This window comes from Trametes versicolor (assembly GCF_000271585.1).
Source record: "Trametes versicolor FP-101664 SS1 unplaced genomic scaffold TRAVEscaffold_5, whole genome shotgun sequence".
Taxonomy (NCBI): Eukaryota; Fungi; Basidiomycota; class Agaricomycetes; order Polyporales; family Polyporaceae; genus Trametes; species Trametes versicolor.
This window is the reverse complement of record NW_007360325.1, coordinates 490,615-508,760: the sequence shown is the minus strand read 5'-3', so window position 1 is coordinate 508,760 and position 18,146 is coordinate 490,615. Positions and strand designations below refer to the sequence as shown.

The 18,146-nt window shown below is 57.6% G+C and overlaps 7 protein-coding genes across 7 annotated transcripts; all 7 read left to right on the top strand.

The window, feature by feature from the left end:
- Positions 1-522: 522 nt before the first annotated feature.
- TRAVEDRAFT_94740 (uncharacterized protein) lies at positions 523-702 on the top strand (the record flags this gene model as incomplete). The annotated part of the gene is made up of 1 exon (XM_008039471.1): positions 523-702. A coding segment is annotated over one exon (180 nt), but the record flags the coding sequence as incomplete, so codon positions are not given.
- Positions 703-894, top strand: TRAVEDRAFT_81321 (uncharacterized protein; the record flags this gene model as incomplete). The annotated part of the gene is made up of 1 exon (XM_008039470.1): positions 703-894. A coding segment is annotated over one exon (192 nt), but the record flags the coding sequence as incomplete, so codon positions are not given.
- Positions 895-1,624: 730 nt separating this feature from the next.
- Positions 1,625-1,831, top strand: TRAVEDRAFT_121735 (uncharacterized protein; the record flags this gene model as incomplete). The annotated part of the gene is made up of 1 exon (XM_008039469.1): positions 1,625-1,831. A coding segment is annotated over one exon (207 nt), but the record flags the coding sequence as incomplete, so codon positions are not given.
- Positions 1,832-2,975: 1,144 nt separating this feature from the next.
- On the top strand, positions 2,976-4,146 carry TRAVEDRAFT_64370 (uncharacterized protein; the record flags this gene model as incomplete). The annotated part of the gene is made up of 5 exons (XM_008039468.1): positions 2,976-3,205; positions 3,273-3,333; positions 3,386-3,466; positions 3,518-3,881; positions 3,945-4,146. The coding sequence occupies 5 exons, from the start codon at positions 2,976-2,978 to the stop codon at positions 4,109-4,111; spliced, it is 903 nt and encodes a 300-aa protein (XP_008037659.1). The 3' UTR covers positions 4,112-4,146.
- Positions 4,147-4,790: 644 nt separating this feature from the next.
- Positions 4,791-6,570, top strand: TRAVEDRAFT_28493 (peroxiredoxin Q). Its single transcript, XM_008039027.1, has 8 exons — positions 4,791-4,985; positions 5,057-5,107; positions 5,168-5,265; positions 5,333-5,454; positions 5,512-6,109; positions 6,167-6,248; positions 6,304-6,399; positions 6,461-6,570. The coding sequence occupies exons 1-5, from the start codon at positions 4,856-4,858 to the stop codon at positions 5,687-5,689; spliced, it is 579 nt and encodes a 192-aa protein (XP_008037218.1). The 5' UTR covers positions 4,791-4,855; the 3' UTR covers positions 5,690-6,109; positions 6,167-6,248; positions 6,304-6,399; positions 6,461-6,570.
- Positions 6,571-7,040: 470 nt separating this feature from the next.
- Positions 7,041-8,545, top strand: TRAVEDRAFT_121918 (3-deoxy-7-phosphoheptulonate synthase; the record flags this gene model as incomplete). The annotated part of the gene is made up of 7 exons (XM_008039467.1): positions 7,041-7,144; positions 7,203-7,295; positions 7,350-7,845; positions 7,896-8,015; positions 8,073-8,138; positions 8,201-8,333; positions 8,385-8,545. 7 exons carry the CDS (start codon positions 7,041-7,043, stop codon positions 8,543-8,545), a joined length of 1,173 nt encoding a protein of 390 aa, XP_008037658.1.
- Positions 8,546-8,944: 399 nt separating this feature from the next.
- Positions 8,945-17,074, top strand: TRAVEDRAFT_71351 (uncharacterized protein; the record flags this gene model as incomplete). The annotated part of the gene is made up of 9 exons (XM_008039466.1): positions 8,945-8,978; positions 9,065-9,882; positions 9,932-10,395; positions 10,448-10,571; positions 10,624-10,761; positions 10,818-11,018; positions 11,072-13,480; positions 13,534-13,685; positions 13,741-17,074. The coding sequence occupies 9 exons, from the start codon at positions 8,945-8,947 to the stop codon at positions 16,742-16,744; spliced, it is 7,344 nt and encodes a 2,447-aa protein (XP_008037657.1). The 3' UTR covers positions 16,745-17,074.
- Between the last annotated feature and the right edge of the window lie 1,072 nt (positions 17,075-18,146).

Below are 18,146 nucleotides of genomic sequence, written 5' to 3'. Positions count from 1 at the left end.
CGAGTGCGCCGCTGCACGCAGGAGGTACAGAACGTTTCCTGGATCCATGTTTTGAAGTGTGCTCTTCTTTATGAATTTACGCTTCCCAGAGATGAATTATCGCGATAGACCGAGTGAGCGCACAGTCATAGGAGAGGCTCAGTGTTACAACGGTCCGGGCGTCTCGGACATGGACTTTGATCGCACCTCACCTATGCCTCACCTACGCCTCATGTTACTGATGTGGATGGACTACACGCGGATACGGTACAGCTACGGTGCGGACACCATGAGGCAGCGCCTCATTGTTACGGTCCCGTAGGTAGCAGGCTTGCCTCCCCTAGTACGCACCGTTTCAGCATGGCTTCTATGTATATTAGGACCCCTGGAGAGCTGAGGATGGTCCTCAGCTCGACCTGGTTATCTATCACCTTCACCCCTGAACTCGAGTCTCCTCTCCTGCCTGCTAGGCCCTTGCACCTGAACGCTACCACGACCCTCGAAGGTGTCGTCTTAACAGAGTGCCTGTCCGAGGCAGCTGAGATGCAGACTGGTACCCGCCTCAGACATCTCTTTGCCACCGTCCTCCTCTTCTGCCAACCTGCCCATCCAGGCGCTCTCTGGAACGAGTTCCGTTCTTCAATCTGCGACGACCTGCGTCACCGTCTACGTTTGCTCGGCCGTGAGGACGCCTCTGAGGAGGATGTCTACGACTACGGGCTCTTCCTCCTCGAGAAGCTCTTGAATGAGCCTCAGCAGGGAAGCACACTCCGACGATATCCAGGGATGCCAACGCCATCGCGCAACTGGGGCGCTGAGGTGGAGAACCCGTACATCAGCGAGCAGCTCGACTACAACCCTCCAGACGAGCGCCAGGCTGCGGAGCTCCAAGTCGCCCAGCTAAACCCCGAACAACGCCTCGCCTTCAATACCATCGTCGACTGCGTTCTGCAAGATGGCGGCGGTGGACTGTTCTTCCTCAACGGGCCGGGCGGCACTGGCAAGACCTTCCTGTATGAAGCCATATGTCACAAGGTAATGTTCTAATGCTATCTACATCTCATTTCTGCCACCGCTCGAAGCTTCCCCTCTGACACATCTGCATGCGTAGATTCGAGGAGAAGGGCGTATTGTTCTTTGTGTCGCTTCGTCGGGACTTGCATCGCTCCTCCTCCCTGGAGGTCGCACCGCCCACTCGAGATTCAAAATCCCAGTGGAGCACATCAATGCAGAGTCGACCTGTCCTATCCCGAAGGAGAGTCAGTACGCCGACATGCTTCGCTGTACCAGCCTGATTATTTGGGATGAAGCCGCAAACCAACATCGCTACGCACCCGAGGCAGTCGACCGAACTTTGCGTGACCTCCTTAACGTCGACAAACCTTTTGGCGGCATCACGGTAGTCTTTGGAGGTGACTTTCAACAGATCCTCCCTGTGGTTGTGCGAGGTTCACGCGAAGACATTGTTGCTGCGAGTCTGCGCCGTTCCTACATCTGGGAACATGTCCGTGTCCTTCACCTCCATCGGAACATGCGTCTTGACGGGAATGAAGACAACACTGAATTCGCACAGTGGCTTCTTGACGTAGGACATGGACGTACACATCACGAGGGCGATCACAGCAAGGTCACTATCCCCGACTACATGCGCCATTGCGGCGACGTGAACGCTCTGATAGACACAATCTACGCCGGTCTCTCTCCCTCTGCCAATGCCCTTCCTCCTGCCGACTTCTTCCTCCATCGGACCATCCTATCAGCCCGCAATGAAGACGTCGATGATATCAATCACAGGGTGCTCGATCGTATGCCTGGTGAGGAACAAATCTATCCCTCCGCCGACAAGATCATCCTCGAGCCTGGGGCAGATCCAGACGACGACCCTGGCTATCCTGCTGAGTACCTGCGCTCTCTCAAGACTTCTGGGTTACCATTAGGCGAACTTCGCCTGAAGGTTGGCAGCCCTGTCATCCTGCTGCGCAATCTTGCACCATCCCGAGGCCTGTGCAACGGGACCCGCATGGTCATCCGTCGCATGTTGGCCCGAGTATTGGAGGTTGAGCTCATTGGCGGGCAGCATCATGGCGAGGTAGCTCTCATTCCACGCATAACCCTCAACCCTTCATCCACTGTTCTCCCCTTTAAGCTCTCGCGACACCAGTTCCCGCTCCGATTGGCATTTGCTATGTCAATCAACAAGGCACAGGGTCAGTCTGTTAAGTATGTTGGGGTTGATCTGCGTATTCCAGTTTTTACCCATGGACAGCTCTACGTAGCACTCTCCCGAGCTAGCTCTTCACGTCGCATTCAGGTTTTGTTACCAGAGGACAGTGATGGAACCACTACAACTAATATTGTGTATCCAGAAGTACTATTAGATTAAAATACACATTAATCTGCGAATTTGTACTGTGCACCACTCGACGTTTGGGGAACTATTTTGAGTCAATGACCAGGTATTAGAAAGCCTACTAGACATTATCTGGGTGTTGATATGATCAGACAAATCACCTACATACCTAGGCCGTTGCATCAAGCTCAGGCAGTGGCCAGTTCGCCTACTATATTTGGCGAACGTGTACCACCTGCACAATGAGCAATCCAGAGCCCTGCACTGAGATATTCCGACATCACCACTGAAGCAGAGTGGCGTCAAGTCGTCAGCTCTCGAATATTCGCGAGGGCCGGCTGAAGAAGTCACCAGGTACCCGCCCGCTGTGTCGGCGTCCGATATGCATTCCATTTTGGGGTAAGGGGCGCTAAATGCGCCCTACGGCGGTTGTAGCTTGCCGTCGCACCTGCAGTCCCTCATCCTTAGTGACCCACCTCTCGACAATGCCATCAGCTCGAGCTCCATCGCCGACTACGCTGGAACGTTCGCGAGCAGCGGATGGGAGCCGATATAAAATGCCCCTGCACAACTTCACTTGCTCGACCAGCTCCCTGCGCACTACGATCTTCGGCTCTGCTCATCTGTTCACCACTCTTCACTCACCATGCCCCGCCGCACGGTCTTTGTATCACCCTCCACCTCTCGCACTACCTCTGGCAGCCCAGTCAAGCCACATGCTGGCTCTGCGGGCTCCCCACCAGGCTCTGTGTCTATCTTCGGTATTGCCGTCCTCGAGAACCCGCGGCTAGCAGATCCAGCCAAGCCTCGCTCAATCACCTACGACGCTAGCTTCTGGATGGGTGATGGTCTAATGCCGCTGACGGCGTGCTTTCGGTGAGTAGTGTTTACTAGCTCTACGAGGTTGAGACCGTGTGTAAACTGATCTATCCCCGTATGCTAGGTACTTCAACAAGGAAAATGCAGAAGTTCCTGACCATGGTGCATTTGTCTTGATGGCTATGGTGCGTCATCATTTTCTTTAACGTTCTAAGTAGGCACTAACTATCAGTACAGGTAGCTCAACCCACGGAGGACGCCGAGCTTTGCACTAATGCCCGGCATACTGACTATGATCTCATCGGGGACATTGTCTGGGTAAGTTCGCTTCCTAAACAGCTTATTGGACTCCTACTGATAGTCTCTTAGATGACCTATGCACCAGACGCCGACGCACGCAAATGTCCGGTCATGATGGTCAATGGGCCGGCACGGGAGATCAGCGGCCGTGACGATAACCCCGCGTCCTTCAAGATCACAGCTAACCAGTTTGTCCAACAACTCAAGGACGCCAACCCCGGCCATATCTCGGCCGTCGTCGAGATCCCGGACAACGGCCGCTTCAAGGCCGGGAAGAAGCCTCTTCCGCCCAACGAGGGATCCAACGCCGCTGTGGTAGGCCAGCTTACCGCTGTCGAGCGCGCAGCTCCAGCGATGGTCGCCGAAAGCTTCCATCTCTCTATGGAGAATGTTGCTTACTTTCCGCGCTCCCACAGTTCACTGCCTGTTCACCGTGAGTACACTTTTACTAAACTATCTGCACTGCGTCTATGCACTGACTTGAGGTACGAGACAGAGCCTTCCACGCCGGAGAACAGCAAGCGCAAGTGGGCGTTTGAGGATCCACTCACTACGCCACTTAATCCGTCAAAAAAGCGCGCCATTAGCACTGACAGTCAGTCTTCGACGTCCCCTAGCTCCCCCAGCAGTAGCAGCTCGAACGGTAAACAGGAATCTGCGTAGATTTGTAGCAGCATACTCTATTCATAATTTGTAAATGGCATCCTATGTATTCCAGATATATATGAACAAATTGCAATGTGAGCTGCAACACGGAGTTCTGCACCTCGCGAAGTTCGCGAGCTCACGAACGTGAGCGCTTGCCGCGGCATGTCGGCGCTCACCTTGGCTTACCACCCAAACCTTGGCTGCCCACCCACAAAGCTTAACTCGAATAGTTATCGCCCGAAATCTATTTTGTGTCCCTACTTACTACAGTACAAACCCAGAGAAACCCTCTCTAATGGTCTCAATGCTATGGGACGCGGCAGACAATTCAGTTTGTATGCCGAGTGACTGGCGCCTAAAATGGCGGTTGTCGTGCAATGTTCCCGTAGTCAGTTCCGATATCCGCCATCCCCAAGTCCCGACTCCCTGAGTGCTGTTGCCGCCTATTGCACGTCCTCATATGCCCTCAGAAAAATTGCGTGGCGTAGGCACGGGTATCTGCTAGTATGATATACGTGCCCCCCCTGCAGGGCCCCTACAAGGTCCGAGCTGCCGCACGCACTAGGCATGCAGGCCTCACGGTATCAGAATGCGGTTGGACGAGGCTTCGAACGGCCTGCCCGAGGCCAACCACGAGTTCGCGTAGCGGCGGGTATAAAATGCGAGAAGGCCCGCCTGATTCCTGAGACCGCCCCTACCCCAGGCTCTCACGACCGTTCCGTAACGACCGCCGCACGACCCCTAACGCCCCCCACACCAATGGCCCGCCACCCGCTCATCGGCCAACCCGCCCCGCCGCTCTCGCTCCCTGGCGCTGACGGCGAGACGTACACGCTCACGCCGGGCGAGAAGGGCGTCCCGGTTGCGCTGTTCTTCTACCCCAAGTCCGGTGCGTATGGGCGTCCGCAACTTCGTGCCCCCGGTGCTCATGATGACATATCAACGTTTACACCGATGCAGGGTCCTTTGGCTGCACGAAGGAAGCGTGCCAGTTCCGGGATGCTCTCGCCGGTACGTGCGCTATGACATGATCGTGAGTGCGAGAGACGCGAACATGGTTGGCGCGCGCAGAGAAGGACCTCTTCAAGCGGACCAAGGTCGACATCGTCGGCATTAGCTCCGATGCCGTCGACAAACAGAAGGAATTTGTCGAGAAGCAGAAGCTGACTGTAAGTGCCCGAGCGCGCAGCTGTGTCCCGCAAGTCCCCATTTGACTGACCTCCATGGGGCATAAAGTATCCAGTGCTGAGCGACGCCAACGGCGAGGCGCGTAAGGCCTATCACGTTGGAAAGGGTTTGTTTGGCCTTACGGAGACCGCCCGAGTAACGTTCTTTGTCGACTCCAAGGGCGTCGTGAGGTAGGTTTGCGCACTATCTCCTGGGCGTACGCCTGGCGCTGACTTATCTTGGCGCAGGGATGTGCTCGACACAACTGTCAACTACAACGCGCACGTGAAATTCATCACTAAGTGGTTGGACAAGCTCGAGGCGGAGGACAAGAAGGCCGCGGAGACGCCTGCAGCGCCCGCGGAAGGAGCCGCTCCTGCGACCGCTACGGAGAACGACGCTGCCCCGGGGGCTCCGACTGCTTAGGCAGCTGGAGTTTGAGCTGATGAACGTTCGCTTCCGATCTGTTCGACCATATGTCAACTCTTCGTACTTCTTTGCGCTGTGTTCGGCCTACCTTACAGTGATATAATGTGTTGAGGAACGTGTCCCGCGTACAGCACAGGCGTCTTCTGCCGGCGATGGATCCGGGAGCGGTCGGAGGATACGAGGACGAGACCGCACTGTGTCCTGTGCCGCTAACCTCGTGTACGTACCTGTCAACGTCACGGAGGTAGCGTCTCATCTGCGAGAATGGAAAGCACCGGTCCAACCAGAGATGGAGAGGCGAGGTGATTATATGACGACATTATACGCTCGAGCATGGGAAGCTGTACAGTACAAGAAGGGAATGGTGTGTGCGCCGCAGACCGGCGCGCTATTTGCTCGCAGCACCGCCCATCATCTCTGGACATTGGGGCGGTGAGTTATGTCGTGGAGGCACACATCGGAGAACCAACGCACCGGCATTGTGCTCCGCGAACCGCGCTCCCACCCGCTCTGAGTGCTTCAGGAACTTATCTGTGCAGTTGAGGACACATTGTTCCTGAGGCAGCGCGGTCAATTGCAGTTTAGCACATCAAACGAGCGCGGAGCCGCACCTCTTTTGACGAAAGCGCCTTGCTCGTGAAGTCGTTGCAGCACGAGTTGAAGCACCGCTCGACGAGGCCCGAGTACATGCGCATGAAGTCTTGCATCTAGCACGAAGCCCGATCAACTCCTGGGCTCCAGGATGTTGTGACGAGCCTGCAAACGCACCTGCTTGCGCTCAATGACACGCGTCATGTGTGCCTGTTCGGCCGAGCTCATCTGTGAGAAGTCCATGGCGGCGATATAGGTCTGAAAGGAGAGCAGAAACTAGGGTAGTGGGGAGGAGATGGTGGTGAGCGACAACAGCACTGAACACGGTAGCGGCACGTCCACGGTCGCGGGCGCTAGCTAAGCGCACGCGGCGATAATTTGGCAGGCGCAGGGCGGCGCAGCCACGTGCGCTAAGGGCATGCCGTAAGGCAAGCGATCGGACGGGCTCTGCACATATGGGCGCCTACATTGACTCGAATCCGACCTCATCGCGCCTCGGGAAACAATCCCCTCCCTCTTCCAGCACCCCCAGTTCCCTTTTCTTGGTTTGTTCCCCAACAAAACTCCCGATTATCGCACGGGCCACAGCAACAAAATTCATCAGCGTCCGCCGCCGTTGCCCGAGAGTGAGTGTATATAAACCCTTGACCGCCCCGGAGTACCTCACTGAAGTCCCTCCTTCCCGCCCCCGCCATTCGCCGTTCCGCCCTTCCACTCCCTCCTCGACGTCCTACACTTAGTGTCAAGTGTATCCAACATGTCTGTCACCGTTCGCGATGCCCTCGTTCAACTCGACGACCGTCGGGTCAGGGCTACCAGGCCGCTCATCCCACCCGCTATTCTCCAGGAGGACCTGCCGTTGTACGTCGTTGAACTACCCTCATCATGGATGGATGCTCATGCGGCTTATGATATGTAGGACCCTGAGTGCTGCGGAGACTGTCCTCGCAGGCCGCAAGCACACCGAAAATATCCTGCACTCGCGCGATGATCGTTTGGTCGTAGTCGTCGGGTAAGTCTAGTAGTACTGCCTTGCCTTGCCTTGACTGAGCCTTCTTATTTACAGACCCTGCTCGGTACACAACGTCGAGTCAGCGCTCGAGTACGCGCGCCATCTCCGTGCCTACGCCGAGACCGCAAAGGAGGACCTGCACATCATCATGCGTGTCTACTTCGAGAAGCCGCGCACGACCGTCGGCTGGAAAGGCCTCATCAACGACCCCGAGATGAACGGCAGCTTCCAGATCAACAAGGGCCTCCGCCTCGCGCGCACGCTGCTCCTCGACATTGCGAAGATGGGCCTCCCCGCCGGCTGCGAGTTCCTGGACACCATTTCGCCGCAGTACACCGCGGACCTTGTGTCGTGGGGTGCTATCGGCGCCCGCACCACCGAGTCCCAGGTGCACCGTGAACTGACCTCGGCGCTGTCCATGCCCACGGGGTTCAAGAACTCCACCGACGGAACGGTCGGTATCGCTATCGACGCGTGCCGCGCCGCTAGCCAACCGCACGTCTTCCTGTCCGTCGGCAAGGGTGGTTTGAGCAGTATTGTCGAGACTGAGGTAAGCACAACGTTCGTGGTGCACATGGGAGGCGCTGACAGTTGTCCCAGGGTAACCCCGATGTCCACGTTATCCTCCGCGGCGGAACGAGCGGACCCAATTATGCCGCGGAATTCGTCCGCGTGTGTGGCGAGAAGCTGTCCAAGGCTGGCTTCGCCCAAAAAATCATGGTACGCCAGCGAATCTGACAGATGGTTCCTCGGGGGTACCAACTGATGTCCGGACAGATCGACTGCAGCCACGGCAACAGCTCGAAACAGCACGCGAAGCAGATCGAAGTGGCGGAGAACATTGTATGTTGTTGCGCTCTCGCACGGACAGAAGCGTGGACGGAGAGCTGATCGGATCTATTTAGGCCCAGCAACTGGAGTCTGGCGATACCTCGTCCATGATCATGGGTGTAATGATCGAGTCGAACATCGTCGAGGGCCGTCAGGACATTCCTGTGTCTGGCCCCGCGGGGCTGAAGTACGGCCAGTCTGTGACAGGTGTGTAGCCATCCACAAGTCCGAGGCAATGTTGCTGACCGCCACCGATAGACGCGTGCATTTCTTGGGAACAGACCGTGCCTGTGCTGGACAGGCTTCGCGAGGGTGTCCGCGGCCGGAGGCTCCTCGTCCAAAAGGGTGCCCGCGGCCACGCGTCCAGCGGCAAGGCGAACGGCGTAAACGGCGTAAATGGCGCCTCCGAGTCCGCTTAGACAACTTCCTGTACTACCCCCATAGAAGCACATGTATTACACCGCTCCTGTTTTTGTATCCATACCACCGAACGTTGTCGGACTACTATCTCTTCCAAGCATTCCAGTGCAAAATGCTTGATTCCCGAACGTGCTATCGAGGCGGGAGTTCGGAGAGAATTCATGCCCGCCGCCACGAAGTAATTGCCGAGAGGAGGCGCGAACATAGCATGGGCGTCTATATGCGTTGCGTTGCGGGGAGACAGAATCTCGCAGAGTTTGTCGCCGGACATCTTACGCTCTTCCCGCTTGCTGGCTTGGTATATCTCGTCCGACTCGTCGGAGGCTCTGTCTCTCACCGCTAGCCTCCTCTTCTTGCTTGCAGAATCTCTTGCCCGCGCGCGGAGTTCTTAAAGAACCATGGGCTCGGACGGGATGCAGATCACCATACCCGGTATGTCTGCTAGCACTTCCTTTGCGGGCTCGTCTTACCGTCTTGCTTTCTACCCCTTCTTGGAATATACAATGGTCGGTATACAGACTTCAACGACGATGATGACACCTTTCGCGGCGGCCCGTTCTTTGGACGGGCGGCGGGAAGCATGTGGGGCAACGCGGGCAGCAGCTCTGGCCTCGAGTCCCCGACGATCTCCACGCCGCAAGCCATCAACGAACGAGCGGGCGGGTCGTACTTCCACGCGCGCGGAGACTCAATCGCATCCCAGGATTCAGGGCAGTCCGTTCCTTACGTCGGCGGCACGCAACGCAAGGCAGCGAAGGCGGCGCCGTTCACACACTCGACCCAATCCTCGGTCGCGACTACAAGCAGCTCCCCATTCACGAAGAAGTCCTCGTTCGCGTCCCTCCGGAATGCGTTCAAGAAGAGCAACGAAGTCCCGCCTCCTATGCCTGCGTACCCCGCGCTGAACGTCGACCCATTCAACCGCTCCACCTCCTCGCTCGCGCAGGTTACACCCATACCTACACGGCCAACGACGAGCAACATTAGCTCACCTCAGCTGAGGCCAGCCACTCCGGGTGGCGGAGAGGGCCGCGCGAGGACGCCAAAGTCGAAGGACTACGGGCGAGCCCAGCACGCACATTCGGGGTCTCTATTCTACAGTTCGGACAACGGCAGTGACCATGGTCACTATCCGTTCTCGTCGTCCCCGCCACCGGTCCCGCCTATGCCGGATGCGTTCGCGGGACTTGCAGATGATACTGGGTCGTTCTCCGATGGGGAGGACCGCGTGGTGCCTGATCCCAAGACTCCCTCAGATTATGCGTTGCATGCTATATTCCTGCGATTCGCGGCAGCCGCGGAGCAGCACATCGACAAGTTTCTACATTTACCACTGGTAGGTCCTTCGTACATATCCCTCAAAAATGAGCTGACAATCAGCATAGGACCGTGAACCTCCCCTCGAGGAAAACATGGGCCCCGGGATAGACAAGAAATTTGACGACATGCTGTCGTCGCTGGGAAAGATCGCTCAGCGGCACGCCAAACCCGTCGTCGACTCCGTCATGCGCTGGCGGAAGAGCCAAAGCGACCCCGCCGGCCAAGACCTGCTTCGCCACCATCTCTCGCAGTCGCCGTCTGGATCGCGCGCGTTGCGCATGCCAGACGTCGCGCAGGCGTTGAACGAGCGCAAGTGGCTCGCGTCAATCTACATCATGTCGCGCGCGCTGATCGCCGTAGCCCGCTCCATAAGCAAGGATGGCCTCCCTGAGGCGGTTGGCCATAGTCTGGAGGAGCTGACATTCGAACAGTTTAAGCGGCATGATGCGAAGCTCACTATGCAGTCGGCGAACTATCGTTGTAATGCCGAACTGCATGCGGAATTGCTAGGACACCTTGCTGAAATCAGGTGCGCACTTGCCGGGTAGCGGATTAGTGGTCAAGGAATTGACATGCAACAGGTTTGAGAGTGTGACAGATAGGTTCCTGACAGAGCTGGGGCCCATTGCGGCAGGGCAAGTAGCCAAAGACGCGGACATGAGGTTTGAGAACCTTGTGAAAGGCTTGAAACATATCCACATCAAGGTAGGTTCCTGTCTGTCGTGTTGTTATGAACGTCGTGTCAACTGAGCGACAGGTTTGGCCCCCGGAACGATTCGAAGAGAGCGCTGAGTTCCTGGCCTCGCTATCGAAGGCGTTCGAGAATGCACACGGAAACCGTCTGAAAACGATATTTGCCGAGACACTAGTGCAACTACTGCATCCCATCGGCAAGGTAGGAACTTCTTGTCAGTAGCGATCGGATTGGCTGCTCATGGGTCACTATCACAGACTGCGCAGGCGGAGGTCAACCATCCAGAATGGGCCAAAGCCATTGAGGTCATCTACCCCAAGGCAAGGGACATGACGACGAAACCTCGATATTGGCAGGTAGCCTACCCTCTGGCCGTCACTGCGCTCTGCGTGGCACCACATGAATATTTCCTACGCAATTGGTCTGCTTGCTTCGAAGCTGGGCTTGGTAAGCTCAAGGTATGTAAACCCCATTCGTGATCAAAAATATACGTGCTGAAAGTTGCGCACAGGAAAAGGTTCACCGGATGACCGTTCTGAACGGAATGTTGCGGCTCCTTTGGACTTACCTGTATCGATGTCACGAGCCTGTTTCCACCGCCTCCACGAAGCTCGACGGCGTTTTCAAGCACTTCTTCCCCGCAAACCGTCTTATAGTCGTTCCTCAGGAGGACCACCTCCAGCCATTCATTTACATGGTCCACTTCGCTCTTTCGCGCCATTTTGACATCGGCAGTGAGCTGTGCCTGGACCTTCTCCAGGAGCGAAACATCAACTCCCAGTCCTCGCAAATCGCTCACGTTCTTGCCCCGGAGCGGATGACGATCGCCACTCAGGCCATCCTCCTATCACTCAACCTGATCGAACGGGAAGAGCCGATGCCCTCTTGGCCCTCGAGCACTGATTTTACGAGCATACCGCCTTGGGAGGACTACCCGTCATCATCCGACACTCTCCCCGCATCTGTCTCCGCGAAAACCAACTGGGTAGACTTCCTAGACCGTGCCACCTCCTGTCTTGCCCTTGTTGCCTCAGCGTGCTACCAGTCCGTTGGCAAGTGGTCCGTCTTGGATGAGCAGTGGTCTACTTCCCGCCTCGGGCCCGCCTACGAGGAGACACACAACTATATCATCAAGCACCACCCCGAAGGCTCCGTGGCGTACTCTGACCAATACAGCCCGCAGATCAACGTGCTGCTGGTCATCTACCAGTCGTGGCCGCGCTGTCTCCATTCGTCCCTCTCGCTGGACGACGCCTTCGACATGCTCATCCGGGGAGTCATCCATATCGAACCTGCCGTTGGGGAGGCAGCTACTGCCGCACTGCAGCGGTTCATGGCGGATCCCGCTCGTGGTCCGGTCCTGCTCTCCAGATTCTCCGCGTTCCTCTTTAGCCCCTCTTCTATCGCACTGGAAGGTTTCGGGATGCGCCTTCCCATCGAGTGCACGCGCCTTCTCAACCTCTGGATCAGCTTCGTTGACCGCTGGATTCACGAGACGCTGGAGAAACCACTACAAGCGTGGACGATCGAGGAGACGGAGAACATCGTGGCGCGAGTGGAAGAGATCGAGACGGGCGCCCTCTTCCTACTGGCGCACCGCAAGGCGTCCGCGTACACTGTCGGCGTGAAGTCAATCCGGTTCTTGAAGCTCCTCATGGAACATATGTGTCCGGAGCCCTCCACCCCAGCCTCTATCAACCCCCACGAACTTTTCGCCTTCGTCCATGGGTTGTTCGAAGAGGGTTCCTCTGACATCTTCTTCCGTGGTCTGGACGACATCCTGGAACCCGAGCACCTTGCAAGACTGGGCCAGTGGCGGCAGTCTACTAATCCTGACAAACTCGTCCGGCTTGCAGACAGCGAACACTCCACAGACAGGACGATTTGGCGGCACGTCTACTCGCAGTTCGTCCAAACGTACATGGATCATTCGCCATCTATCGGAACCACCCTTCGGGAGAAGCTGATTACTGCCGCCGCTCGCGGCACGCATCTCATGCAACAGCTTTCGGGGGTAAATTCGCGGCTTCCGACCAACGTACCTCAGCGTACGGGATCTGGGGACCGCGATGGTGCTCGCCTAGTATCGGAGAACAGGGACGTGATCGCCCAGTGGCATTCTTGGATCAAACTCGTCTGTTCTACTGCACTTGTCTCGGATACCCGAGCAGCGCTGGGCGGGATGCGGGATCACTCTCGTGCGCGATCAGATACTGAATTTGGCACCGACCAGATGCAGACCACGCACGATCTCTTCTGGGCGTTGAGCCGCTTCCTCGACTCGGACTTCACCGTCTTCCGCGACCTGGCCGTATCGTGCATCAGCTCGTTCCCGGCTAATGGCTACTCACACCTATTGGAAGATCTGAGCAAGCTCCAGTCTCGTCAACACTGGGATGATCCAAGGGCGAAAGCAGCCACCGCGGCGCCTACGATCGGGCGTGCTCGCCGACTGGAGCGATTCCACACAGCGGTCGCTCGCATCTACTTCCTCACAGCGCACTCGTTACAAGATCAACGGTCTACGGGCAGGCAGGCGGCACTAACATACGTCCTGAAGTATCTTCGGAATATGCAGACATTCCTCATGTCACCAGACAATCGCGAGCGGTTCTCGATGCAGCGCCTCCGACGATACTTCTGTGGCACCATCGAGCGACTCTTCGACGCTCTGGCAACGTTGAAGGACTCCGACCGCTTCATCCCGCATAACCTGCACCTGGCGCTGTACACGATGTGCGAGGACTGGTGTCAGCTCGGGAAGCAGTCCGAAGACGTGAAGAAGCGCTTGGTGTACATGCAAACCATGGCGGCGAAATCGTACAGTGACCCCGCAAGTCAAGCGGAGATCATCCAGGTCTTCCAAACGGAGACGCGGGCACTGTCGCACGCGGCGATCGGCGCTATGGCTTCTCTTTGCGTAAGTCCGGTACTGCGTGGTTTGTGGGCAGTAGCACTGACCGTATCCCGTAGCAAAAGGCCTTCTTTCCTCCGGATGTCGAGTCGAACTCTCCAACAGACCGGCAGGGCCTGGATTCCCTGCGGCCTCTTCAGGTTGGCTCCACTTTCGACCGGCTGACTGCGATTCTGGCTTCTTTCCACGAACCCGTGCAAGCTGCCGGAAAGTGAGTGTATGCTATCCTGGCATATAAAAGATAGGAGGCTGACTCTGATGTTCAGGAAAGCCTTGCGTTCCCTGCTGTGCTACAGTCGTTGCAGTCCAGGCTTCCTAGACGAGTGCCTGCGTCGAGCCTTCGTGACCTCCCGGGAGCTCGACACCAGCAACGCGCGCTTCTTCGAAGTCGTCGCTGACGCGCTTACTAGCGGCGCCGCCACTGCGTTCAGCTTTGCTCAAGTCGTATGCCTCGGCCTATCCAATCTCTGCCATCCTCTCCTTGAGATACGCCGTCAGGCCTTCAACATGCTCGAGATGGTCCATGAGCAGTCCATGGGAATCATCTCGTTGTCTCAGTATGAGGCCGCCGTTGGAAGCTCAGCACCGAGCACGTACCTTCACGCCCACCGGCTCATATCGGATGTGCTCGCGGGCGAACACCCTGATCAGGCGATCAAAGTTCTGGCTCAGCTGGCGGATTGGCTACCTAGGGTCTTCGACAATCGCTCGGAACGCGGGGTCTTGCTGCTCCTTCAAAGCCTCGAGTACTGGGTGCCCAGCATCGACCTCATGAACGATGACAAGTCGGGGCTCTCTAGTGAAGGCCGTCTCACGATCTACCACTTGATGGCCCTCACGTTGCGGTATGCGGAGTCATATGCCGAGCAAGTCCTGGTTTTGTGGACTCGGCTTGTGGACACGCCGAACCAATCCAATGGTCATGCTGTCATTCGCTTCCTACTGGAACAGTCGCACAAGGTCGGTAGCACCATCTTCATCAGCTGCGCTGCCAAAATCGTCGCATGTCTATCCCAAAGCGCGATCGGTCGCCAGATGGTCGAGGAACTTTGCAGCGTGGTGGAGCCCGCGCGGATGCTGCCCAGTATCGAGCACAAGTTGGCACCTCCGAACCATGAGGACCTCGAGCTATGGTCTGATCTGGACATTCTCTTTTCGGGAGAGCCGCGTCTGTCCCTCGGCGTCGCCCAGTATGCGCTTCTTTTCCTTTCGGAGACGGCTCTAGAACGTTATTGGGAATTTCAGGACCAACTCCCGGTCCTGTTCCACGCGCTCTTCATGCATCTGGATCACCGCCATCCGTTCGTCCAGCAGCGTTCGCGGCACATGCTCTTCCAACTTCTACGCTCGTGTCTCACGGGCTATGACGAACTACCCGACCGGTCGTTATACCGATCTCGCCCGGAGCTGAAAGCGGCGATTCAGGATCTGGAGAAGGAGATAGGCACGCGAACGTGGAAGGATGACGAGAATTCTACGGATGTCGAGGGGAAGATGAGGTGGTTCGGCAACGCGGTACTCAACCTCGTGGAACCGCTGCACCCCGCACTGTCAGAGCAGTGGGGTACGCTTGCCTTGAACTGGGGGACCGCTTGTTCTATCCGCCCCATCGCATTCCGCTCTCTCCAGCTATACCGTGCCTTGACGCCTCAAATTGGGCCAACGCACGTTGGAATGCTCCTAGGCCGACTTGCGAACACTATCGCCGATGAGGATACCGCGATTCAGAGCTTCAACGTCGAGATCCTATGCACCTTGACGGCCCTAGCTTCTTCAAGCGACCTCGAGGCGAACCAGCTCCCGCAGCTATTCTGGTGTTCCGTCGCGTGTCTGTCGACGACTGTCGAGACGGAGTACCTCCACACATTACAGCTGCTTGACGCCGTGCTCACTCGGATCGACCTCGATGACCCCAACACGGCCGACCTCCTCTTCCAATATATGCCAACCAACTGGACCGGTACGACCACACTGCAACCCAATCTGCTATCCGGACTGCGCTCATCGGTCACCTCGGGACTTACGCTCAGGCTCCTGGAGCGCCTTGCGAACGTCGACGACCCGAGGTTGATCGACGCGTCCGGGGGTCGTGTTCGGGACCTCTACACGCTGTCGCTGCCGTGGTGTCTATATGCCATGAGCGAGGACAGTAAGGACGAGTCCCTGCAGGAGTTCGCGCTGAACATCAGTCGGCTGGCCGAGGAGGAGGAACGCCCAAGCATCCAGCGCATCATGACATCCTTCGCCAAGGCGCGCTTCCGCACACGGGACGACTTCCTGCGGCAGTCCGTTGCGAGCTTGCGCGAGCACTACGGTGCCGAGCACTGGACAGAGGTCATCACGCTCCTCATGGGCCTCGTGTTGAACAACACGCGTTGGCTGCGGGTGCAGACGATGCAGATCCTCAAGGTGCTTTTCCAGCAGCGCGAGACGAAGAGTCAGGTTGACCTGCTTGGCTCCGAGCTGCTCATGCCCCTCCTACGCCTACTCGAGACCGACCTCGCCTCGCAGGCGCTCGACGTGCTCGACGAGCCGATGCAGATCTCGGGCGGGCCCGCCGCTAAGCACGTGTTGCGCATGAGCCTCCACCACCACCTCCGCGCCAACGCACGCGACGTTGAGTCCGTCGCGGACGTGTTCGGCATCGCTCAGGATTCCGGCTGGTGTTCCCCCAGGGCGACCGTACACCGTGAGACGTGCCGCGCAAATGTCGCTGCTGTGTTCGACCTTGGGAAGGGCACGCTCCGCCCGTCGCGCATCGACTTCCAGCCGGACGACGAGCTCGCTGCGCTCGCGCTCGGGCGCGTCGGACGCCATCGCCACCATCACCGCGAGCGCGACGAAGACCGCGATGCGGACGGGGACGACCTAGGCGACATGGTGCAGAACCTACACGAGCTCAGCAGCTACTTCCAGGAGGAGCCGCTCGTAGACATCGTGAGCCCCGGCGGCACCCCACAGTCCACTGCCAGCGCGGGCGTAGTGCCCCACCGCCAGCTGGAGGCACGGGTCGCAGCGATCCTTGCGAAGTCGGCCGAGGGCGCAGAACGAGACGTTCCGCCAACGCCCTTCGTCGACGTCTTCAACGTGAATGGCAGCAACCACAGCAACGGTCACGGCCACGCTGCGAACGTGCTCTCACCGACGTACGAGGAAGACTCCGAGGACGAGTCTGACTCGGACACGGAGTCGGACTTGTTCGAGTACGACTCGCCGAGCTTCGCGGGGTTCGTGAACCCCACCGCCAGCCTTGCATATAGCTCGCACTGAACGTCTCCGTCGTGCATCGTATTCTTATTTGGGGTTCCGCTGCGCCGCGGTAGACTGTGGTATTGTACGAGATACGTATAGTTGATTTCCTCCTAAGCTCCCCTCCCTCGCTAGACTATGCTCTCGCACCGACTGCTCTCCTGCTTCGTTTGCTATCTACCTACCAGTCGTTCTCTCTCCCTTCCTTCCCACATATCTCTCGTTACTCGACTTGACAATAGTATTGTAAATTATAGGTCGCTCCCTCTCGTCATCTACGTCACCGTCACTTTGTAGTAGTACTTTATCTCGGAACTCCCCATAGATTCTCTCCCACTATCCTTACGCCGCGCAATACATATGAACACATCTATAGGTCCCGGTGTGATCAACCCACAGCTCATTCAGCCCACGTAGATGACGAGATCGACCGTGTGGAGAGCGAAGTCTCCGGAGCTGGTGTGGATGCCAGGACAGGAACTTGGTTGCGCACTAGGTCGAGTTTGGACGCGTCCGGCCCCTCGTGGCGCAAAGGGGGCATGTCTGCCTTCCTAGATTGTTTGTCGGGATCGGACGAGGTCGAAGGGGCGCTTCGCGAGCCTACGCCAGATCTAAGTATGGCCCGAGGGCTTATTCTCGCGTGGTGGTCGAGTAGCTGGTTGCGATACCCTACTGCCTGAATGTGGGTGGGACGGGGCCTTTGAAGTGGACCAATTGCCACCCACTGGCCCGGTGGACTTCCTGCCGGGTGTCTGAGGTTGTAAGGGGGACTTGTTCTTGAAGGTCCGGATCGATGCCCCAGGAGATGCTGTTGTCCGAGCCGTAGAAACTCCACGTCTTCCTGAAGGGGCGGAGACAGCCGGTGTTTGTGCTGACTGAGGAACCCGCGCAGAGGGTCTCGGGGCCGTCGCGGTCGCAGCGTTATCCTGCTTGGGGACCTCGGGCAAGGTGGGTTCACCAGTGGGCAAGCGTGCTTGGCCACTCGACAGGGCGAGGCCGTCGATCCACACGTCTGCGCGGCCCTGTGCGCCGTTGGACCAGCGCTTTGCTAGCTTCCCGAGGAGGGTCTTCTTCCCGGCCCCATTGAGGAAGTCCCGCTTGGTGACGAGGACCATTCCGCGCTTGCAGCGCGTGAGCATGACGTTCGTGCGGTGTTGTGAACGAAGGAAGCCTGGTGCCCCTGTACGCACAGCAGAAACAACGACAAAGTCTGCGTCATGCCCTATGGTGTGCGATGCAGCCTTAGTAAGGTGGGGCCTGCAGCGCACTGGTGAGATGGTGTGGACGCACCCTGGAAGCTATCCACGTTGAATACTTTCTCACATGGCAATCCCGCGGCTTTGAGCAGGCGGACGATTGCAGCACGTTGGGCGTCGTAAGGCGTGATGATGCAATAGTCTTTGGTTTTGTAGTAGTTCTTGAC

What these genes read in the sequence shown, in the direction of transcription:
- TRAVEDRAFT_28493 (XM_008039027.1), top strand. Translation starts at nt 4,856, where the DNA reads ATGGCCCGCCACCCGCTCATCGGCCAACCCGCCCCGCCGCTCTCGCTC. An exon ending in GTTCTTCTACCCCAAGTCCG is followed by an intron (nt 4,986 to 5,056) that starts GTGCGTATGGGC and finishes ACACCGATGCAG; the next exon opens with GGTCCTTTGGCTGCACGAAG. An exon ending in GACTCCAAGGGCGTCGTGAG is followed by an intron (nt 5,455 to 5,511) that starts GTAGGTTTGCGC and finishes ATCTTGGCGCAG; the next exon opens with GGATGTGCTCGACACAACTG.